This window comes from Tuber melanosporum (assembly GCF_000151645.1).
Source record: "Tuber melanosporum whole genome shotgun sequence assembly, scaffold_92, strain Mel28".
In the NCBI taxonomy this organism is placed as follows: domain Eukaryota; kingdom Fungi; phylum Ascomycota; class Pezizomycetes; order Pezizales; family Tuberaceae; genus Tuber; species Tuber melanosporum.
Genome location: NW_003299142.1, coordinates 128,730 through 154,151, shown reverse-complemented (window position 1 = coordinate 154,151; position 25,422 = coordinate 128,730). Strand labels below are relative to the sequence as shown.

Sequence of the window (25,422 nt, the reverse complement as noted above, 5' to 3'; positions counted from 1 at the left end):
TCCACTACAGTAGAAAACCAACAAAACCACAACAAATATAAACTACAGGCAACACAATGGCAGAGAGGAGGTGACTAACATGTCCACCTCTCGCATCCACATACCTGGCCGTTGACACTATAAACCCACTTTGCCAAGTGCCTCCGAAGAGCATAATGGTGAGGAGAACCTATACCTGCTGCCCATCCCCCAAAAAGCAAAATCCATAAACAAAAGAAATACATAGAGGTGGTGACAGACCGAAAAGGTCAGTGGGGCCTACCTCCCACATGTGGTGCCTTGCCCCTGCCTGCCATGCCCAAAACCAAACCAAAGAAACCAAACAAACCCCACAAAACCCAGCCCGCAAGACCCAAACAAGTTCAACCAGGTGGTTGCAACCCACTATCCGCACAGGTGGCTATCAGCTAACCGGTCCGTCGGGGAGCTTTACAGCACTCAGCAGCTTCATCCAACAGTCCAAGCTGGACTGGAAACACTGAATTAGACCTCACTCAGCCTGACGCAGGCCCAACCAGTGCTCGCAGGTGCCTTTCCCCCCCCAATCAACCCCCCCAAGCCCCACATACCAGAAGCCACAAAGCCCATCCAGCCCCCCCAGCCTCTCAGACGGATCAACCATCCAGTAGCCATAGGACAGCATATACCCAGCCCCATTGGGCAGTCACTGGTCTTGGCCACATGAACAGAGTCCCAACTCCCAACACCGCATAGCCAAGGGGGGCCCACCAGCCCCAGCTGGGAGCCACAAAGGAGGCAGCACCAACTTCTGCAGGCATTGGCACCAGCCACACCGCCCAACCCAGCCGAACCGAAGTCCAACCGAGTCAGGAAAGAGTAAGCAGAGCCAGCCAAGGCTAGCCCCACAGGTCTGGCAAATGCACAGACCGAACAATGGGCAAGAGGCACCCCCAACTGACACAACAAGAAGGTAGGGGCAAGGGAAACAGAAGCAGTCAAACAGAAGGTAGGCCCCACTTGTAATGGGTAAAGCTGCCAACTACAAACCACAACCGAACCAACCCAACGCACAGACAACATGAGTGTCTGGCAGCCAATCGTCCTACACTATCCTGGATAGTCAGAAACAACCACCACAGGGGACAGAGTCTATCAGGGTCAAAGCCATCCCCACCAAGGCAGAGAGGAGACACCTGACTGAACCGCTGTAAATGCCACAAGGACAAAACTCTAAGGGAACAGCAATAAACAACATCATAGGATTTCTGACCGTAAAAACATGTAGTAATGAGGAGGGGGGGGGCCGGCGAGGCCTCCTCCCCAGTGGATTGATGCAGCTGGTATGACACATTGATGCAGCTGGTATGACACATTGATGCTTGGGAAGGTCATCAATCTAACCCAAGGGCATTTTGTATCGTGAGAACTAAGGTCTCTATTAAAACCCAATAAAAGACATGAGCTGGCCCAAAGAATGACACGGGTGATCCCTCTAAACACAATATTTAATCCCCCCAATCGAACGCAAAGCCTGCGAGTAGATAATAGACAGGAAGCCGTAAACCTTTTACCGAAAGGGGCTTGTAAGCAACTGTGATGAAGTACTCGAAGTGACAGCATTATGAGAAGCTATCAGGTGATGAAACGAGTAGCAAACAAGTAGTCCACCACGCAACACCTAACAGACCTCAATACCAAAGACCCCAGGAACTACTGAGCGAACTCAGATATCTCCTCCAGAATCCAAGGCATCAAGACCCACTATGTGTGCGAAAGAAACACTCAGGGCGAAGCGATAGCAAGGATGAGGAAAAGTACTTAGAACAAAGCATGAAGAACCTATCCTCCTCGGCCACATAGGCCTCCTTATATAGTATTCTTCCCACCCATAGTCATGTGACCCAAAGTGGTCACATGTGCAAAACCAAATCATAACAAACTAGTCATATGACCAAAGTGGTCACCTGCTTAAAACCCATGGCCTCATAGCGAGGTTATGTGCAAAAACTCATAAACTAATCATAACGCAATAAACAAGTGATATGACTCAACTGAGTCATATGCGTGAAACCCATGACCTCATAATGAGGTCATGTGTAAAACATAAATCATATGCACAAGGCTTACCTGCAAGGCACACTTGCAAGGCATACTCGCCAGGCGCACGTCCCATGACTCATATTTGAGCCATGTGCGAAAGCATCACAAATCCCACACATAACAAATCATATGACTCAACTGAGTCATTTGTGTGAAATAATAACATACCTGTGACTCATAACCATGTATCACATGAAAACCTTTTTCATGCCAAGCCAGGTTCATGACAGGTAGTTCTACAATATGGAGCTTTACTTTCCGGAGCTGGGACAGCAGGAAAGGAACTGCTGGCGGCACATCTCTTGGGAGGCCTACCAGGACCTCAAGTGGTGGAAGCGAGTCCTAGGGAAAATGCCAGAACGATCAATATAAATAGAAGAGAGGGAAGTAGTTGGACTCTGGACAGATGCTTCGGTGATGAAAGGACTAGGAGCCTTTTATATGAGAGCAAATCCGATACACACAACTGGAGCAGGATCAACCCCCCCCAACCCTGAATCTTATAATCCCCTGCCTGGCCACGCTTTCTCAATATTACTACCCCGCTACCTAATGAAAAACAATGAGCATATCAATACTAAGGAAATACGCATAGTAGAACTGGCATTACTCTACTGGAGTAAGGACTAGCAGGGCAATAAGGTCCTAATGCACATAGATAACAGGGTAGTAGCACATGCAATCTCTGATAGAACAATCCGGAGTGCTACAATGAGTGTATTGCGCCACTGCTTACTAATCGCTACTAAATGGGACCTGGAAATTGAATGCCAATGGATTCTAACTAAGAAGAACTCTCTTGCAGATGCACTCTCATGCTTTGACTTTGACAGAATCACTAACTTAGCCCCGCAGCTAGTACATCCCACCTCCACCCTTCGGGATCATGGGTTCTTAATATACAACAAACAGGTCTCTCCCATATCGCAGCATACTACCTTTGGCACAGCCTAGCTCCTTCGACTAGATGGAACAATGATACCCTCAGGTCACAGTTCACCTTGTTCTGTATCCTCTCAAACTACCACCATGCGAACGGGGCATGCTTCCCAGCTATGGTGACATGGCTTATTGAATAGCTGTACTCTTTAGCCGGAACCATCAAAGTCAAAACAATGAAACTATATCTCTCAGGACTTAAGTCTTACCAGTTGGATCTAGGTATCATATGTACTGTATTCTCTGACCCACGTCTGGAGAGAATGCTCCAAGGAATAAAGAGAGACCACAACGAACCCAACCGCTAGGATCATACACCGTTAACCCACCCCTGCCTCCTCCAACTGCTAAATGTCCTGGGAAATACCAACTACAATGACATTGTCACATGAGCGGCATTCACATTGGCCTTTGCTACCTTTCTTCGAGTAGGGGAATTCACTTACCGAGTGATCGACATTGAAATAGGCCTACTATTCCATACCTGGTTCCTGACCAAGAATAGCATTAAGTTCAAAACCCTAAGCCGAGGAGAACACATGGAACTCACACTACCCACATCGAAGACAGACCCCTTTCAGCACAGAATACAAATAACAATCAGAGTCAGTAATGATACAGCTTACCCCATTCGTGCAGTGAAACTCCTTATTAGTATCGACACCTAAAGACAACAATTTACTCCTCTATTCTGTATCGGAGTACACGAGCAAAGGCCATTTACCAGAGAGCATGTAGTCCAGACACTACAGGGACCAGCCATTGCTTCTGGTTTACATCACAGAGCATGAAATGGGTATAGCTTCCGTATAGGAGTGGCAACTTGGGCTGCAGAAGTCGGTATCACAAAAACCGAAATCCAAACATTGGGGAGATGGCGCTCAGATGCATATAAAGCATACATTGAGTATTCAAGGGAATAGTGCATCCTCCTCTCACAATGCTTCCAGGGAATATGGAGTACATGCCAGTGATATCACTAACCTGCCTTGACTTAGGAAGGCGATGTTTGGTACCTCAATGGCAGGCGCGTACTAGCTGGTCATTCCCACACCTGCCTTACACTGTGAGACATTGGTGCCAATGACCCTAAGTGATAAGGGCAGCAGAAATCTCGGCAATGCCTCCGTCAGTGGAAGAAAAGCTAGGACTAGCGGGTCAGAGATTTCTTTTGGCGTTTGAGTTTTCTTTGCCTTACTTACAGTCATTCGTTCCTGTTATTTCCTTTCTCTCTAGCTGTGTGTAAATATACTAGCTACCTGCTTTGCAAAATTGGATGCCGGGTTGGTAAAACTCAGTGCCAATTGGAAAAAGCACATTGATTGTCGGCCCCAAACTGTGATAGTATCACGAACATGGCTTAGCGAGGAAAGGGTTTTTCACGTGACACATGGGTATGAGTCACAGGTATGTTATTGTTTCACGCATATGACCAATTCGGGTTATATGATTAGTTATGTGTGGGATTTGTGATGCTTTCGCATATGGCTCAAGTATGAGTCATGGGACATGCGCCTGATGAGTATGCCTTACGAGTGTGCCTTACGGGCAAGCCTTGCGCATATGATTTATGTTTCACACATGACCTCATTATGATGTCATGGGTTTCGTACATATGACTTGTTTATTGTGTTATGATTGGTTTATGAGTTTTGCACATGACCTCGCTATGAGGTCATGGGTTTTGAGCATGTGATCACTTTGGTCATATGATTAGTTTGTTATGATTTAGTTTCGCACATGTGACCACTTTAGGTCACATGACTAAAGGCGGAAAGAACACTATATAAGGAGGCGGATGTGGCTAAGGAAGATAGGTTCTTCACGCTTTGTTCTAAGTACTTTTCCTACTTATTACTTTAACAAATATAAAACACCCTTACGATCTTTACCTTTATTGCAACGTTATCGTTACGCCAAGGAAGGAGCTTTACAAAGAAGAGTTAGAGAAAGCTTACGATAGGCGTTTCCGGTAGAAGACAAGGGTCTTGTACTATCGGTAACGTAGGCAGAAGCCTAGAGCTATCGTAAGACAAAGAGAAGAAGAAAGACAGGAAGAGAAGTATCATTCCCCGTCGCCAAGCACTAACTATCCAAAGAGGGATCGTTACAGATAGTGTGTCTGGGGTCTAACAGGAACAGTATAGCCTGATACCAAGCACATGCGGGATCATAGCTCCACCACAACACATCTGCGGAACTCTCAGCATACTTCCTTCCCTCAATCGCCTAAACACAATATCCTCAAGCTCTTTACTACTTGCGTTCTTTGTTGCCCACCCACTATCCCTCTCATGTACAGCAAGCGCCTACAATATTACCGTGGGAGACATCGGTGCCAATAACCCCAAGTGACAAGGGCAGCAGCAACCTCAGCAATGCCTCCATCAGTAGAAGAAAAGCTAGGACTAGTGGGTCAGAGATTTCTTTTAGCATTTGGGTTTTCTTTGCCTTACTCACAGTCGTTCGTTCCTGTTATTTCCTTTCTCTCTAGCCATGTGTGAATATACTAGCTACCCACTTTGCAAAATTGGTTTTATACTATTAAAATTTATTTTTAATTTATTAGTTGTTGAGTTGTTTCAATTTCTTTGTCAAAATAAAAGTAAGTATAGCTCAAAATACCTAAAAAGTGTTTGTACTCTTTTTTCAATAATACTTACATGTATTGAATCATTCTGATATAAGTATAAAATCTATAATATAATTGTTCAGTCCTTTTAAAACTAAGTTAATATTATATTATCTTATTTATCTTTTTAAATATCTGACAGGTTCCTCAATTATTTATTGCATATATAGTACTAAAAGTTATAATAGCTAACACGCTTTCTAGTGTATATCACAAGAAAACTTAAGTTAAGCCTAATCATGTGCTTGAGCTGGCTCTATTGATGAGCAAAGAGAATCGAGCCTGACAGGTATATGCTTGTGGGAGAAAGCACAAACTGAGTCCAGCACAAATATGTTAATTAATAAAAGATATCTGTAATGATCCCTCTTTGAATAGTTAGTGCTTGGCGACGGGGAACGATACTTCTCTTTTTGTCTTCTTCTTCCCTTTGTCGTATGATAGCTCTAGGCCTCTGCCTACTTTACCGATAGTACAAGACCTCTGTCTTCTATTGGGACCGCCTATCGTAAGCTTTCTCTAACTCTTCTTCGTAAGAGTCGTTCCTTGGCGTAACGAGGACGTTGCAATAAAGATAAAGATCGTAAAGGTATTTTATATTTGTTAAAGTAATAAGTAGGAAAAGTACTTAGAACAAAGCGTGAAGAACCTATCTTCCTCGGCCGCATCCGCCTCCTTATATAGTGTTCTTCCCGCCTTTAGTCATGTGACCTAGAGTGGTCACATGTGCAAAACTAAATCATAACAAACTAGTCATATGACTAAAGCGATCACATGCTCAAAACCCATGACCTCATAGCGAGGTCATGTGCAAAACTCATAAACCAATCATAACGCAATAAACAAGTCATATGACTCGACTGAGTCATATGCACGAAACCCATGACATCATGATGAGGTCATGTGCGAAACATAAATCATATGCGCAAGGCTTACCCGTAAGGCACACTCGTCATGCGCATTGTCCCATGACTCATACTTGAGCCATATGCGAAAGCATCACAACTCTCACACATAACGAAAGCATCACAAATCCCACACATAATGAAAGCATCACAAATTCCACACATAACTAATCATATAACCTGAATAGGTCATATGCGTGAAACAATAACATACCTGTGACTCATAACCATGTGTCACGTGAAAACCCTTTCCTCACTAAGCCATGTTCGTGACAATATCACATGCTTAATGGTAGAACTTGAAGGTCCAGGAAGAAATGTTTAATAGATCTGAGTAGAGAATAAAATATCCAGATGCCAACCAAAGAAGAAGAAAAATGAAGAAGAAAAAAATCATGTATGAGTTGAACATTCATGGAAGAGTCTATCAATCTCCTCAACCTGTATTTTCTCCTCTGCTTCTAACTTAAGTTCTCAATTCTCCACCTCTTGTGAAACCAGCCAACTATTCAGAACTAAAAGGGGACCTGCTACCAGACTTATTCAATTTCCCTTTTTTGTAATAATATTACCAGCACCGTAAGGAATATTTATTAGTAAATAATGTTAATGAAAGTCCATTAATAGGAATAGAGTGATTACCATGAAAAGAGTTACTCTGTAGAAATACTACTTGCTGAAATTGCAAGATAATCTTGTTCATACAAGATAAATGTGGAAATATATGACTATTGACTTTCCACCAAAGTACAACACTAACTTTATACTCTTCACAGGATTGGGATAAATAGATAATGGCCTCAGAATTACCAGTGGGATTTGAAGATAGGAGAATTGCCTCTGCCTCAGAAGGGGTGGGAGTAACTTCAGTTATCTTAAGCAATTTCATTAAGAGATTGTCGTTTTCACTCTCTTGGGCACCCTCTAGAGTGGTTGGTCACAATGGTGATTGGACTGCATACTTTTTATCTTAAATTTAGTAAAAGTTATGGATTGACTGGTGGATATAGCGGTCCACCTACCCTAGCAGTTTGAGTTTTATTGATTTGTACCATGGATCAAGTAAGAGTGCTAGTGATAAAGCACTTTATTCATCAGATTTGTTCCAATAGCTGTTGAGAACAGTAAAACCAGTATCGCATGCTTTGAAAAGTATGCTAGAAGATGTGCTTTTACTTTTTTTCCTTTGACTGTAGGTATTGAAAATGGTGTAAGAGAAGCTAGTCATAGTACGGTAACTGAAGAAGTAGTGTCAGGTACCGCACTACACTCAGATAGGTAGTCTGGTTTTAAAAACTAGGTAAAATGTCTCCAGTCATATTCAGTTAAGGTAAACTCAGAAAGTCTCTCCCCAAACAGGATAAGTCTATAAATGGCTGGTCGGAGATATAATAATCTCTCTAGCATTATGTATGTTGAATTCCATCTAAATATAATAGCTTAACAAATATCTTAAATAAGCTTAATCCAGATGAACCAGAAGGGATAAAAGAACTAATGGAAAATAGATTAAACTATTATGTCAAGTAGTAGCTTGAGTGGGATCAATCATACAGCTTGACATTCTCTTTCTAAGGCTTTCCTGAGAATATTGGATACACAGATTTTAGAAAGAATTTGTCTTACTTTTCGTAAAGCTGGTGATGCCGCAATACAATTCGGTGCCTCTGACTCCTCATCATGTCCCATTTGTGGTATTCCCGGCCCCTCTGCTTCTGCTAAAACCTCCTCCAGTATTGTTGCCTCTGCTTTTCATACAGAGAGTATCTTTTGTACAGTGAGATTCAGAATATGAGGCATGCACCTAATTTGCCCATCCTTGCACTTCCAACCTGGGCCATTGTTATGCAATTTCTGCTCTGATTGCTTGCATAACTTATCATTAACAGATGCATTATCTATTATAATATATCCTAGTGACTATTTGATACCATATAGGATAAGAGTTTTGTAAACAGCATTAGCCAGATTCTCTCTAGTATGAGAATCCTGTAAACTGCTAACTACAAGTACTATATTTTGCAAGATATAGTCTGAATCCATCTATTGGCCTGTGATTCCAAGATAGGTAATTCAATTTGATGAGGTCCATGCATCGAGTGTTAAATTAATTTGTCCTCCTTTATTCATATAGTTAAACAAGTGAATCTTGATTGAAGCAAGCATCTCTTGGTACATCTGATGAAGGTCTCAAGCAAGGGTCTGACCAGAAACAGTCTTCGCACTAGGATGACAATGCTCAAGGAGGTTATAGAATGATTGTAATATAGTGATATTAAAGGAAGAATTAGTATTGACAATGAAACAAACTAGCAACTTATGGAACACCTGGTAATCAAAAGATTGATCAAGTGTTTGGGTACCACTGCTCAAGGTCCAAGGTGTCACATCAGTGATATCACTTGCACGCTTTCACTTCATTACTCCCATGACTTCCAAATATTGTTTTTCTTTTTCTTCGGTAGGTAGAAGTACTGGATGGTGTTTTTGAAAATACCTGTTAAAGCCACTGGTAGTTGTATAGTTTGGTAAATATGGTCCCCATTGTCCGCTACAATAGCAGCAGCGAACTAGATGAATCTTGGCTGCATTGAAAGAAATAGCTGAGTGACCTGTTGAAGTATCAGTACCTTGTAGATTTTAGATGACTTCTCAAGCAATCATGCACCACTTGTAAAGATAGGAGCAGTATATTGTCAAATCTGATTGGCCAGATATTGTGTTTAAGGTTTGTATTGCAGCTAGCAGATATTATATTAATGAGACTATATCTTGTCATACCTTTATGTATCGTATAGCACAATTAACTGGAGTCAGAAAAGAGGAAAAAAATTGACATACACCAGTTTCCTGCTAGAGTCTGCCGAAATATCTCTATATCATCGGCTGTAGTAGGCTTACAGAGAGGTAGAGCTAATACTGCTGTCTCATGAACTAAATAGTCTTCAGAAATGGCTCAACTCTCTGGAATCATATCAGTTAACGTATGTCGAGAAGTCGCAGTAGAGCAAGTCTGTGATCGTGGTAAGTCGCTATGATTCTCATCGATCGAGATTCTATGAGTAATGAAATCCATGATCCCAATAGATATAAAGATCAATTGAAATTAATCAGACTCTAATCTACAAAATTGATTTCTAGAAGGTGTATCTCTTTTGAATCAGAAATTGTATGGGCTATGGGGTACGGGAAAGAATTTGGTTTACATTGATTCACAATAATACTAGGCCACCTCCTGACCTTTCGGCCTACAATGATATGTGCAAACGGATTCCTGCGAGGAAAACCTTCTTTCCGGGCATCAACTAGGATTCTTGTTGTGATATCCATCAGCTCTCATCCCCTTCCACCCTGTCGCTTGGCAAATTTGAGTATTACAAAAGCTCGAGCTTGGCTTGAGTCTGGCTCAAGTTCAAGTTTATGCTGGCTCGAGCTAGTTCAGCTCGTAGAATTAGTTGGCTTGAATGGCTCAAGCCAAAAGCTCGAGCCGATCCCTCGAGCTTCTCCGCTCGTGGCTAACACTAACTCTTTCCCCCTCTTGAGCGAAATTGTGTTATAGTTCTTCATAACTGATAATATTATCTTATATACACATGACAGTAATTTTACATGGTCTGGTTGTTTTAATAATAATCTTGGACAACAGTAGGAGTCTTGGGATTGGGAGTAGCCTCCAAGGAATTTGCAACCCTCTATTTTTTTCATATTATAAGTTAATCAGTCCTTGGGTTTCATATTTTGGAGGATTTTCTAGTATAATATGTTGGACCCCGATTTTCCCTTTCCCGCAAGTCATCAATAGCTCTGGGGCTCGCAACATCCCAGTCGGGCATGCGATATATCTTCACATCCGAGTAGATCGATTTTCAACAGTTGATCAGAAACGCTCTCCGCACGTAATCTATCATACCGCCAAAAGCAAATAATCGGTACATTCGCATGTCCAACCTGGTAAGTGCCCTTTTCTTGAACTTCCATGCCGAGTTTCACGGATCAATTAATGTTACGTGCTCCGGTTTAACAGGAGTGGGAGTACTCCTATGAGATTTTAGGCACTTTCTCCGAGAGGGGAACGACAAGGAAGCGCGATTTATCTAGACCGTCCAGGTTGCATCCCCAGCCCTATGAAATTCCAGTCTAGGGATATGTGGTAGTCCTACACGGGAGGCAAACTTTTGTCATATTACATACAAATATTTATTTATCTATAATCAAACCACTCATTTTACGCTAGGGAGCTCAGGTGGTCGTCCGGTGGCATGAGAACAGAAAAGGGATATGCTGGTCGTGGACAAGCACCAACCACAATGAACCCGAATACGGGGGCAAATATTTGTGGAAATTTACCTGTGAGCATCTGAGCGCCCATACAAAAATCGGCCTCAAATTTTCGTGATGCCTGGTACTTGTAAAGGGGGAAATATGAAGTGGCAGGCTGCAGGGTAATCACACTTGATTAGTATGGTAACAAGCTTTTCGGACCGTGGGATTAAAGAATGTCGCTGTGAGGCGTTGAACCTAGGAGGCGAAGGATCTCATTGTGGCTCACCTGTTCGACAGAAGCCAATGGTTTACCATCAGCCGTAGTTTCGGGGTTTTCTCCGGTATTGAGGTTCAATAGGAGCAGTGGCTTTTCAGCCATCCCAGGATACGCATAACAGCTTGAGGTAATATGAGCCGAGCAGTCCCCAGAAGTTGTCTCTGAGTTGGCACGAGTGAGAAAACATGATCTTGTGCTTCTGGGAGCAAAAATGTAGGTCTCCATTAACGTTCAAGAATCCTAAATCTAGCTAGAAAGCAGCAATGATACCACTCTTGAGGGGTTACTAGTGTCCCTAGCCCACGATCCCAGCAAGTTCCTATATGGTAGAAGAGTGGGTGTACTGTGTGGAGGGATCATATTAGTTATTACTAAAACTGGGAACATGAATTTGGGATCTCCTGTGCACCACAATTCGAGAAACATGAACTCCTGACATAGAAAAAGGTTTATTACTCCATTTCTGGAACTGTAGCTACGGACAAAAGGAAGACCGACCCGGAGCTTGTTTGAGAGTGGCAAAAGTAGATGGCAAACAAAAATTTAACATTAGCCTGTTATCCACTAAGAAGGCCTGCTTGCGTCCCGAGAAGATTAATTGAAGCGCTAATAATTACATCTTTTGGGGCTAGATTGTGCCTCTTCCGCGGAAACAGTAGGAACCATCCTCAATAAAACCTTTTCAGGTATATGTGCGGATAGAAAACCTAAATTGGGTGGGATTTGTCGCAGATCGGGGGTAGCTCAGGCTTGCAGCGACAGCTAATTCGTAGCTGTCCAACCCCTCATCGACCAGGGGGCCGCGTATACGCTTCAAAGACTCCCGAAGGTTAACCAGCAATTATCAACAATTCGGTGCGTGCCGACAGCTCAGTTACTGCTGGAAGGTGGTAAAGGTAGGGGTGTTGATACTGATAGGGGACAAGTGTCCGGAGGAGGTTCAGGAGTATCGTAATGCTCTCCTAGATTTAGTGTCTTCGGGATATGGGGAATGCCGGGGATGGTCCCCCCCCTTGCCGTCTGGAGAGGTTGGGGAACACAGGAACCCGGAACCTATCGGCGGTACGCAGGAGAGTGCTCCTGCACTCTGTTTCGGCCTTCCCGGCTATGCGCTAGGCTTGCATAGTGTTTCTAACCCTGGTAAAAACCGATTGCTGTCAACTTTCCCCCTCGGTCTTGTTCCTCGGGTCGAGCAGGCTTGTTTCGCACGGGCGCATGGGAGAACTTACAGGCCTTCTCGGGTCATAATCCAGTCACCACACAAAATGTGAACTACGTACGCTCATTTTCCGCCATACTCGAGTATTCACCCTGATCATCTGAGCTTATCTTTGGCCTTACAGCGCATCACCTGGCATATCAGAAACTTCCGGCTATTTCTATAAATAAACTAACATGTGAATAAGTGGATCCCTATACTTGAAATCATGCGCTATAAATCGAACTTGCAAGCTCTACCCCTCCGCAACTGGAAAGTCAACAATCAATTGCTATCGTATGAACAGCTACAGAGTGTAGACAGCCCTCACAGTTCATGCAACAAATCATAAATCTGGCGTTACCTCGTTGAACCAGCACTTCTATATTTCCAGCTGGGCCAACGTGAGAGGTTTACAACCCGCCCACCTTAGGGTTGCCAAATTCGCAAGCACACTCTGCCCGGTCCCCTGAATACCTCAACCGGACCGCACAGAAATACCTCACACCATACATCGCCTCTTCACCTTCATGGCCGATACCACCATTATTAATTCCTTACAAATGAGATCGGAGCGTGACTAAAGGCGTACAAGACTAACCCACCGATGACAAGCCAATTGATGCAGAATAGGGATTGGAAATTTTTGGTTATTGAAACTGTGCCTGATTATGAGAACGCTCTCGTTCCTGTGTGGGCTTGCGTCCGAAAATCTGGGATCCACTTTGACTACATCCACTGAAAAACAACAATGATTCAATTGTATCATACCATAATGCAACTCCAAGCAAAAACACGAATAAACTAATGGGAAAGGTCTCAAATCATTACATTAAAAACCATTCAATTCCAGGAAACACCCACCGATTCTACGAAGGAACTATGCGCAAATATTATCTAACAATCTCGATTTCAGGGAACCTTCGACTGCCTTTTTACACACAATTAGCAACAACTCTTAAACTACACAAAGTTAGGCTATATCCTAGATGAAACCGGAATCCCTATAAAAGATCTCTCCTCATAACGAGCTATGAGCAAATATATTACCTCCGAACTGCTTGAGTCCTCCAATACAATTGGTATCCTACCCGGACCAATCTCCAGTGGACCTGCACTTCCACAACGTTCCACAAGGGCAGTGCTCTCCAGCTAACCTAGTGACCCCCGCAGAGCTTCCCCCCAAGCCACTACTATACTATTCATGGGTGGCTCGTGGAGATATCCCACCCAACCGAGGAGCGTAGTCGAGTGAGCAGCGGTGAATGGCTATCCATACTATGATACTTAATCATATAATGACCATCTAGGTGGTGCCATAATAGTGCCTGATTGACTCGTCTGGAAAAAAAGGGGGAGAATCGGTTTCCCATAAAGATTAAGATTTTTATCAAAACTCAAACTTTTGGCAAAATACTGCAGTTAAAGCGAGCTATATCCATATAGTAGCCACGCTGCTGACGTTATGGTAAAATCAAAAATTATTTATGAGGGCTAAAAGTTCAGTCATAATCAATATATATATTGAATCTAAACATATTTGCTTTCGGAACAAAGGATTTAAAGATGCCTGAGAAACACTTCTTACAGGCTCGCCAGGCTGGGCCTCAATGTCCCCGATCGCCATTAGTAAGACTCAAGATGTACTAGTGTACCACGTCATGCATAAATAAGAGTGTTTAGCATGAGCCAGTTCGGGATAAACCGGTCCATAGACTTGCCCTAGTTTGGAGGTCGATAGGTCCGAACGTCCTATAGTTTGTACACAAAGATCGGTCCCTCCCAAGTTCCCAGATTGTCATGTTTAATCACTCGTAGGTGGAGCGGATTCATTTTATCCTATATCTGCTCTCCCGAAGTACGGGTTTTTATCTTATCTCCCCAGATCTCGTCAGCAGTTTCCTTCTACTCACTCACTCTCCTCTCCCTCTTCTTTGGACTCCATCCCCATACCTACTTTGGTATCGCTGATTAACAAATTGATCTCTAAACAAACAAATTGCCCCTCCCGTGCTCCTGACATACCAATCTTGACTCATCATAATACTGTGGTCCTCGCGCGCCACCTGTCGTTCTTCGCCATGGGATTCATGTCTCCTAGTGTGGTCACGATCTGCGTCCGTACAATATATCCGTTCTGACTCAGGAGGCTCAAGCTAGGCTCGAGAAATATTTTGAATATCCTCTAGACACCAGGGTTCATAGCGACTAAGGGATTCCAGCCTTCCGACCGCCCCCCCCCCTCTGAGAAATAAATAAACAGTGTTAGCGGAGGGTTGAACGAAGGAGCTTGACGGGTTGTCAATCTAATTGCATCAGTCGGAAATTCGTAACTTTAAAGTCCAGAATATTACCTTGGAAGAGACTGTTCCAAGCCAGGAAGCTTGTAGTACTCCTGTGTTGCACACTCCTCAGGATGTGGTTCCTATCCAAACCCCCCATCCTCAGCCAAACCCAAAGCTCCCCAACACTAATACTCCGGTTGTGTCTACTCCCCTAAGCAACTGCAAACCTCGTTGTCAGCACTTAACGATGATTTCCCTTCTCTTGAAAACGATCTTTCTAAACCCCTAAATATTCAAGGGTACAACTTCTACAGAAAACCACCAATTAATATAACATAAAAACCAAAATCGCACAGCAAACATAAAGAAAATCAATGCAACCAATTCGCAAGCAAAACAAATATCATAACATCTCTTAACGTCCAAAAAGTGGCGCAGGAAAGACCTCAAACCCCCTTCAAAAAAAGAAACTGCGACTCTTGCGAGTGGGGGATCCGCTTTCACCGGGAGGTTTCAACCACTAACAGAACCAAAATTAGCAAAAACATTCATTAATATCTTTCCCTCTTGAGTGAGCTGGAAAACCTCCATCCCCAGGCCGAAATCCAGCACCCTTGTGTCGATCCCTTTCTGCGCTAGGTCAAGAACCGGGCATCTCTGAGAGACATGGTCGATCCTTTCCTCCAGCTTACACCAGGAAGATAACTCTTATCCGCTCGCATTTGGTGTATCCTTCCTGCCAGGAATTTAGTCCTGATGTCTCCTGCGCACTCCCACAATATAATCAATAAATCAGCAAACATTATCATAAACCATTGTCCTTAGAATTAGACAAAAAGATCAAAACCTATCCCATTCTCCAGCAGAACGTGTATCATTTCCGACCGAAATATTGCGCGGTTTATCCAGGTAGATCGGTTGTTCTGCTAAGAGCCAATCAGTACCTGTTTTATTAGCAGAAACCCAGGAGTTCCATTCCCCTCACAAGGGGGTGATTTGAATAGTCTACCGAGGGCACCAGACTCAAGCAACCGTTAGAAAACTAGGGGATCCAAGACCTCTGCCTTCTGCAGCGGAGCTGTGGCACAATTCAGACCTGCTACGAGGTTACCATTTGATAGAATCCGACTCTGGATCATATCCCTATTATAGAGGTGGTCAGCCCTCCGCGGGGTAGCAGAAGATATAAAAAAGGGGGAAAGGGAATTGTTTTTTCCCCATTTAACTTACTATACCAACTCTCCAGTACGAGGACACTTAAATTAGCCCCTATATGGCTACTCACTCTCAATTACCTTTCCACTACCAATCGCCTTAGAAGCTTATTGTACTCTCCCGAAAATACAGGCACGAACCCTTTCTACATATAAGATCCGTTCAAAAGTTATAATTGCAGGGAAGAGGTCTGACTGAGCCTATCTGAGGGCTTTGTTATTCGAAACAGTTGCACAAGGTTCACACTGATGATGCCTAGAGAAAACAGTCTTCAGGAATTCAAAATTTCCTTTCCAGCTCGAACCCTTTGGGGCCTCTTCATACCTCCTTGTCGATTGGTAAAAAGGGTTACATTGCATCAGCAAGCATCCGCTAGACCCTGACGGTTTTAGAGGCCGCCAGGAAAATAAATTTATTGGAGCTAGGTGATCCGGTGTCACTAGAAATCATAAAAGGTCACTCGTGATACTGTCCTGTCGTGACTATGATAGGACACAATTCCCCGAACAAGGTTACGGTAATGAGAAATGCCTTGACAATATCACACTTGCGTCGCTCTTCCCTTGTGCATTTGTTAGTGTATTATAGTCGGTTTGCGACTACCTTCGAATACCCGGGCGGAACACATGACCCGCCATTAAAAACCCATCCCGGGAAGCCACCATTTTCACAACTGGTTTTACTTCCTCAACCACCTCTCTAGGTGTGAGGAGATTTGGGGGTTGGTAGACAGTGACCAAGGTTTATAAATTTTATTTCCCCGAAGGCGTATTATATTAGTTAGCCCTTCAGAATCACTGTGAGTCACTGCCACTTCCCGCTCCATGGGCTTAGCCAATTCTCGTCACATAATCCTTATCCGCCACATATCCGGAAGCCTTCGTCCAGCCATTCTAGCGACACATGGATCCTTCAGCTCCTAATCCATCCACGGCCCAATACACATTTTTTCTCGCCGCACTGATTTCTGCTTGATTCCTTAAGCTCTAGAAACAAGAACATCTTGGCGGCCGCGGGCTGCAATTGGTATATTGCTTTTTCCCCAAGAGATTATGTTTCCTCCCCGCGCTCAACCCCCTGCCCAATGCGCGGCCTGTCCCTCCCCAATACCCGGGACATAACTGATATCCGGGCATCGGCTGAGCCAAAGTGCAGCTAGCGGAGTTGAAGGAGCTCCTGTAGTCATGTAGTTTGTCCAGAAAGGATAACTGCATATTAACATACATAATCACTCCGCAGGCTCCAGCGCCAAATCGAGACTGTATAGCAATAATTTTCCATCTCACGGTGGGCACAGTTCCTACTTCCTATCTGCCGTCAATGCGACATAAATCTATGACTTGTGATATTTCTTGGTGATTTGGTATTGCATGAGGCTGTATCCCCGACCGCAGGGTATTCCGGTAGGCATCCTCCCTCCCTCCGCGGAAGTGAGAGGAGGGAGGCTAATATCCCCGAGGTGGAGTTAGGTGTTGTGTGTGGGAGAGTGGTAGCTTGTGATACTGCCCTGAAGGTATGATAATTGCTGCAAAGAGAGCGCTAGGGACTGGACGAAATCGTAAAGTAAAAGGCTTCACCATAGCGCCCGATAGCGATACATCCCACTCTCTTCCTCCAGGGCTTGCGGATATACTGGGCAGCGCTATAACTAAATTTTTGGGATGCGAACATGTAATTTTTTGCTTTCCATGAGAGATCAGTTGGCCAGATATTACCAAAGAATTGCTCTCTAAAATATCCAACCATCTTATCAACCAACACTCTTGAATTTGAGATCACTGAATAGGAATAGAACTAATAAGACCGGCACATGTTCTAATAATCTAAATTGGAGTGAAATTAGAGGAAGTGTTTGGCGACCTAGAATTTCAGATCATGATCTCACAGAAATCTGATTTTAGGGTTTAAAAAAGTAATTCCGAATTTGAAGACCATCGTTCGAGACCATAATTGCATTTGAGGAACGCCCACTTACTAATTTTACAGTGTTGAGTGCCTTGTAGTCTCCGCCCTCCAAGTTTCCTAGGATTTTAGATCAATAAAGTACATGTTTGAATAATAGGGAGACGTGATTTACTTTATAATGACATTGTTGTTATATTTCTAGGCAATAACCTTTACACTTTTACCCAAACTTTCTGACTCTATTGCACCGAATGCTAATTAGCACTAATCATGCATGAAGGGGGTTACTCTCGCAGCAACACGCAAGCTGCAGGCGTGATATGAACACTAAACACCGAATGGTTGATTCCATTCCAAACTTCAACTATCGCATAGCATATCAACTCACATTCCATATCACATACACCCCTCACCCCTAGGAAAAGAAGATAGAGTACCACCGCCCATTCCCAGCACTCCCAACGAGCCGGGCTAGGTTAGTCAGCTCGTCCTGGGCTCACTGTCGGATAGTCTGGGCCAAGGCGGGGATCGAACCTCATGGCCCAACGGGAGTCCTTGCACCAGACCAACCAGTTATCACCTGTCAGGCCCATATATCGACCGGAAACCACAACGTCAAAATTTAATGCAAATATATTGCTCAACCATACTCCTCCCCTCTCATCCCACTCACTCCACCGAAACCACAAGTTACAGAATCACGAAAAATACACTCACCACCACCGCCACCACCACCACCACATGTCCTTACCTATATAGCACAGATCTCGTCAATTCATCCAACTCCCAGCTCTCTATAGTCCCATCCACCATGACACCCTATTCCAAGCACTGGCCGAGTGCAAGCCAAGGCATCACCCCAATAATTCTTATGAGTGGGCATAGTAGTCAATGATTGACTCGCGCAGCGATAGAGAGAAAAACTAAAGGACTATGTTGGAACTGTCACAGGATGTATACAAGAGTGAGAGGTAAGGAAAAATGACTTCGTTCGTTTCTAAACTAATGGTAAAGACAGGTGTGTAAGTAAAACATAAACAATGTATCTTAACCATTCCATGAATCACCACACCTATCCGTATCTCTCCAAGCATGCTACCCTTTCCGTGATAACAAAGGAAAGACATGTCTGGAGAATCTCCAGTCAATCTCTGAACCTCCACACTAGTCGATCGAACCTCTGAACTCTCCGGCAGACTCCTGAAACCTCCACAATCTATCTCAATCAATCAATAGCCATCTAGAACCTTCACCAATAATAACGAGGGGCAGATAACGAAAAGAAAAACAAAAGTAATACCTGTCTCGTAAAATGCAAGATCACCACCATACACGTGCTCGGCTACCAAGTTATCATACCCGCAACAGCAAGTATTCGTACATATCGTCCCATGAATCAAAACTGTCGAGCGGGGGGGATCAACCCTTACTACAGCCCTCCACTCCACTATCCTCGACATATGTCATTACCATACAGTACTATCATACTCGGCCCCTCAAAGTATGATACCCCTCCCCACGACAAAACTGCACCAAGGTAAGCTTAATCCAAACCTCGCGCCTTCCTCCCGGAGTTACAGCAGTCACATGTCACGTCATGTCATGTCATATCGTAGGAGGGGTCCAGGGACCCTTAGACCGCCGACAAGACCAAACTTGCCACTCGGTCAGTGCACGGCTTGTTAGGAAACGCGATTACAGTACCGTACAATAGAGGCATTCAACCCCGGGGCCGAAAAAAAGTTTCCCAAGCGCCAAGTCCCGAGCAAATCTGCCAGCTCAGTGTCCAAAAATAGCATCGCACACGCCAGAGACTTTCGATTCGAGAAAGACTTGCATAAACATTTCCCAACTACGGGGCCGAATGCGTCTACTGGGGCGCCCACACAACGAGCAAGACAGCCCCTTCGTGAGAACTCCCCGCAAATAAATTCTCGTCGCTAAGAAATGAGAAAGCGCACGGGCCAGGTGACAGACCTGACCGTATCATCAGCCCAATGATACTGCACTAGTGATACTGCACTCGGAGACAGTAAAGACTGAGGGTAGGGGGGTGGCTTTAGTAGGTAGAGTGGAGCAGAGCAGAATGCTTATCTAGTGGGATAGTGGATCATTCAGGGTCACTCGGCAGTTGTGCGTGAATCTAGTTCCGATCCGATTCCTCCTCGAGGATGCTCTCCTTCTACGACCCTATCACACCCACCTACACCTCCACTCCACTCCAACCACACCGAACACAGAAGCATCATGTACACCCTCAATTCATAACTCATGCTATACTACAATACATAACATAATATACTACACATCGTTCACACACACCCGAATCATTCTCAGCACAAATTTCCCTCAAAGACGGCAAAACCTCCACTTTTGCCTCATTCCACAATCTTCGAGGAAAAAAGAAACACCCCTCCAACATCCACAACACACCAGCTAAACGCCAAATTCTGTCAATGAAAGGAAAAGAAGGGAAAATAAATCAGTCTAGTGACAAACAGTGTCGCTATCCCTAATGGGATTTTGGGATTTGGTTTTTTTCTGTGAAGCAGGCAGGGTGTGCGGGCGAGGTGAGATGAGATGAAATGAGGAAATGATGAGATGGATGGAAATGGCAAGGAAATAATAAAAACACTTAACACCAGCATCGCACCAACCGATCCCTTGCATACCGATATCCTCCCAACCTAGCACCCCAACCGAGCCCAACCAGCCAGTAATCAATCCCATAATTGTGCCCTTCATCAGTCGTAACAAATCGAAACAGCAAAACGAAAATAAGGCAAGAAAAGTAGGAAATAAACCTCTACTTTCACACCCGCCAATTGTAGAAGGGAGTATGGGAGAAAAAAGAAAAATTTTAGGGAATAATAATGCCCACAGCGCTATATATCCAAAGTAAATTGCATGATCCACAGACAAACGCAATCTGGAAAGGAAAAAGAAGCGAGAAAAAGATAATTAAGAATGGGAAGATGATGAAAGAAACCATCTCCCCTCCAGCATTTCACATAAACCCCCAACAGATAGGAAAAGAACTAAGCTGTTGTAATATACCATCCGACGTCCATTCAGTCTCCACGATTACCAAGGAGATCACCTCCGATAACCCTTCTTTTTCTCCTCCCTATACCCCGCCGCCGCCGGATAATAAGACCCCTCTCCCATCGCCCCCGCAGGGGTATCCTCCCGGCTCAACGGCGGCGTCGGTGCAGGAGGTAATCCCTCTGGAAACTCCACCTTCTCTCCCCCAACCTCCTCCTCAGGACTCTCAATAGTCGACCTCGACGAATTCCAATAATCGCTCGCACTCTCACCCTTTGCCGCCATTGAAGCCTGAAACCATGCTTCTGCCGCACCCTTTGGAGGTCCAGGCTTCTTTTCAGTAGGCGTGTCGCCGAGGGTTTCGGTGTCTGTGGTGTCAGGCGGTGGGGGCGTGGGCGCTGGTGGGGGCACGGGGTGGGAAGATAGACCGCCGCGGACGTGCCGGAGGCGGATGCCCGGCGATGGGAGGTGGCTGCTAATAGCGGGGGTAGGTGGAGAGGAATAGACTCTCAGGGCCTTTTCGTCTCCTGGTCTTGGTGCCGGTTGCTGCTTCTTTGGTGTTAGGAGCTCCAGCTGTTTCTTCTTTTCTTTCTCGGATTCGGCGTGGCGGTAGTACACCGCCACGTTCGGGTCTACCCACGCTTCTGATGAAGCGGCAGATGAGACGACAGACGAAGAAGCTATGGATTCGTTGTCTGAATATTCCTGCTCCTTCTTCATCTTTTCCAGAGCCATCTTACGCTTTTGTGCGTCAGCCTGTTTATAGTAGTTTGCTATATTAGCTTCGTCCACCCAAGTCTCTCCCGAGCTCAAGTGAGATTTCGACTGTTCTAGTTTCTCGGCTTCGGCAGTACGGTAGTAGGCTCCGAGGTTTGGGTCTGCGCCTGGTCTTCCGTCCCAGGGCCCTGCAGGTTTCCGGGGTTTAACTGCTTCGTCGCCTTGGGGGAACGCTGGGGAGTCCATTATTCGCTTTTGTGAGGTGTCTTTCTTTGGTGCATACCTGTAGTATGCCGGTTTTCTACTTGACATTTCTGGAACAATAGGTTCTGACGATGGGATATGACGTGGGTGTGCAGACGAGGTTGTCGTCGAGGACGAGCCGGCTGAAGAGACACTCACTAGGGAGGAACTGGAGGAGCCAGGGGATGAAACTGGGTGCGGGGAGTAGGTGATTTGCCGAGGCGTTGGTTTCTCAGACGCCGTTGACGATGTTGATAATGATGAGGAGGTTGTGGTTGTGCACGAAGAGATTGATGACGCAATGGATTCTGGCCGTTCAATAGGAGCTGGGGGGGGTTGAGGCTCCGTAGCTGGTAATGGAAGGTTCGCAGGCGCTCTAGCCACAGGGGGCTGACCCGGGGGTACTTTGCTCGTCGGTGGCGGTTTGACAGGTGGGGCGACCACAACAACCGGAGCATGAGCCTTCTGCGGGACCTTCTGCGGGGCCCTCTGCGGGGCCTTCACCGGCGCCGAGGCCACAACGGGAGTAAGAACTGGAGCAACCATAACCTTTCCAGGGAAGTTTGTTGAAGGAATTTGAGACCGGTCAATTGGCTTATATGAAAACTGGTCTGGGGTAGGATATGACATTTTTGCAATTGTTGGGTATTTCTGAAGAGTCGCTGGAGCTGCCGTGGGCGCCGAGGTCGAAGCAGCCAGAGGAGCAGGGGTTACAACTGGTTGAGTGACTACCGGGGTAGGGGGTGCTTCGACAGATATCCGGGGAACTAGCAGTGTTGCTGGGCGAGCCTGAACCTCTGACTCCCGCGACCCCCTCCCCACCACCTTTGAGGGAGGAGGCATCATTGTAATACCGAGGCCAATTGGAGGAGGACCAGCTGCAATCTTTGCCGATCGTTTCGGCTGAATGTCTCCAACTTCACTACCCTTCGAGCTCTCGCTCTTATGGCTCCCATTATCGCTTCCCCGTCGGTTACTTCCGGGCCGAACGACCATCAAACCGGAAATAGATCCCCCACCCTCCATTGGGACCCTCGCCGCGATGACTCGATCTCCAGGCTTTATATCCATCTCTCTTTTGCTCTTATCCTTACCCCTTTTTTCCCAAGGAATTCGTGGCGATGGAAGTGGTGTGGAGTTTGAGCTCGATTGTTGCGAGCCTAGTGTCTCTAAATATTTACTTCTCGAGGAAGATCTGCGTTGTGACGACGATCGCTTTGTCGGACTTGGGGTAGGGGTATTTTTCGTTGACCGGGTAGACATTGCTGGCGACCTCCCCCCAGGCCCTACCATTGGACTCGCCGGGGCTAACCTTGATGAGTCCCGCCCTCTCGTCGACGACCGCCGACTCGGCGGACCCCCCACCGCACTCTCACTTGTACTCCCATTCACAGACCCACCCCTTGATCTTTTCTTAGTCGACGATTTCCGCGCGGGCAGTGGCGCGCTTGTTCGCAGTGGCTGGGGAGGCGGACCTTTTGCCACTCGTATGGGCAAATCGCTCGATGTCGATGCAGTGATGGGACCCCCCCGTCGGTGTTTTCGGGGGGAGAGAGGCGGATCCGAACCCGCGGACGAGCCCGATGAAGAAAAGGATAGAGGTGATTTGCCTTTTTGTGCTGGAGCAGGTGCACGGCGGCGGGGAGCAGGCAAGCACATCGTGAAAGAACCCGTCGACGAAGTGCATCCAGAGAGCCCTCACAGCGCTACAGTGCTTGTCGAGGGAAATATTGGATGAAATGGCTGGTGTCCGACCGAATTAAAGTTTGTAGAGATCTACTACTCCCCCGGTTCTTTGACATGTCAGCCAGTTTTTCGGTGCTCTTGTTGAGTGGGGAATGGTGAAGGTGGCCTGAGGGAAAGGAAAAGGAGGAAAAAAGTTGAGATGAAGAAGTAGAGCAGATATATGAAGTTGGGATACAAGCAATGCCCTCTAGGCGAACCGCCATTCGCTCGGGAGGGAAGGTCAGAACGTTTCACGCACCCCCACGAACAGAACAGAAAGTGCGCAACCAAGCCAGTCAGTTGGGCAGGCAGGCGTGGATCTGTCTTCTAGAAATGGCGCAGGGAAGGCGTTGGTCGGGGAAAGAGAGATCTCAGAGACTGGGGGTGCAAAATTCAAAGTGAAATGAGGCTGCGCATCACAATCAATGACGAAAAAAGAAAAGAAATTCTTGAAAACACCAATATAAAATCGAGAATAAAGATCCAAGAGCAAGAATTGTTCAAAAATAAAGAGAAAGTGAATGGAGAAATTGGAATCATGACACATACGGACCTGATGGATGAAGATGAGCCCCGCTGATGACTGACTGGTTCTCCACGCCCGGACTTTTTTATTACTTTTTACTCCTTTTACCTTTCTCCAACCAGTTTCTACAGCAAACTGCGCCGACCCCCCGTTCCCCCCAAACCAAGATGTCCTTGGGCTTCGGCTCGCTTCAATGCCTCGATAAAACTGGAGGAAAATTATATATAATTTTCCCTTTCCCCCCCCCAAAAAAAGGTTGGGCACTGCTTCCAAACAATGAGGGGTATAATACCCCCTTCTATTGTGTTTTCCCTGCCCTAATTTCCCGACCGTTTCGAAAGGGGGGGGAGTTGAGAGCCAGAATAGTCGGAAAGAGCGGGTAGCCACCGATGAAAAAACAGTTGAAATCCCCAGATTGCCGGTTCAATATCCCACCACTTCCCCCACCCGGTGACCGACCGACGGCAATTATCTACCCTCCGCGTGGTTCGTTCGTGGTGTAGGAAGTTGCCGTTGTTGTGGTTGACGCAGACAACTAACCGATTGACTCGAGTTTTTTCTTTTTGTTGGGGTAACGGTTGTGTTTGTGGTGATCTCCGTTGTCGTTGTCGTCGTCTACTCCCTTCCCGGTGAGAAAGGACAAGTTCTCTGGAATGTGCATCCAGAGACGATGTTGTGAAAGATGAATTTACCGACTCGCCATAACGACCGTTGAGCTGCGGGGTGGAGGGGGTTGGTCGGTTGATCGGATTAACGTGACCCCTCTGTAGTTCGGGAACGAAAGTCGGCGGATGGTAGATGGTTGTGGATATTCGCTCTGACGATGTTTTCCCGGTGTTGTAGAAACAGACGACACGGAGAGTGAGAAGGGTAATGAGGAGGAATGCTTCGCTGTTTGCGCGGTCCGGTTGGATCTCGAATAGGGTTCTTTTTATTTATTTTTTTAGTTTTCCTCACTCCTGGCGGCTGGCTGTGTGGGCCTTCGTCTCCTGGACTGGTTGACTGAATCTGAATGGGTTGCCCGGCTGATTCGCTGGCCTGGCCACTCACAGGCTGTGGGGACGCTGAGGCTGCTCGGGCTGCTGAGGCTGTTACTGCGGAATGGATGGTGTGTGTGCAAAATGATACAACCTTTTTGGTGGGCGGAGGCATAGGCGCATACTCGATCACATTGGATTTCGCTGCATTATCACGATAATGGAAAATACTCTGCGCAGTGTGATAACCTAGTATGAATTTGACCGAGCCGGCATCTCACTCTCTAGCAAAGAAATTTTCAAAACCCCCAAGATCAACATGGATCATGCACGGACCAAGCACTAGAGCGGCAACCTGTGGATCTGGGGTTTTCCTGGAGTGATGAAAATAAGTCCCCCATCTCTACCTACTCCATCGATCCATCTCCGCAGCCTCACCCTCGCCTAACTCTTTCCTGACACGGCCTTACTACTCAAGTATATGAGATGGTCAAGTGCAAAATAAGAAT

The 25,422-nt window shown here is 45.7% G+C and overlaps 2 protein-coding genes; both read right to left on the bottom strand.

The window, feature by feature from the left end:
- Positions 1 to 19,925: 19,925 nt before the first annotated feature.
- GSTUM_00011907001 (uncharacterized protein) lies at positions 19,926 to 22,756 on the bottom strand (the record flags this gene model as incomplete). XM_002842224.2 has 1 exon in its annotated part: positions 19,926 to 22,756. One exon carries the CDS (start codon positions 22,754 to 22,756, stop codon positions 20,777 to 20,779), a length of 1,980 nt encoding a protein of 659 aa, XP_002842270.1. The 3' UTR covers positions 19,926 to 20,776.
- A 1,584-nt stretch (positions 22,757 to 24,340) lies between these two features.
- Positions 24,341 to 25,088, bottom strand: GSTUM_00011906001 (uncharacterized protein; the record flags this gene model as incomplete). XM_002842223.2 has 1 exon in its annotated part: positions 24,341 to 25,088. One exon carries the CDS (start codon positions 25,086 to 25,088, stop codon positions 24,687 to 24,689), a length of 402 nt encoding a protein of 133 aa, XP_002842269.1. The 3' UTR covers positions 24,341 to 24,686.
- Between the last annotated feature and the right edge of the window lie 334 nt (positions 25,089 to 25,422).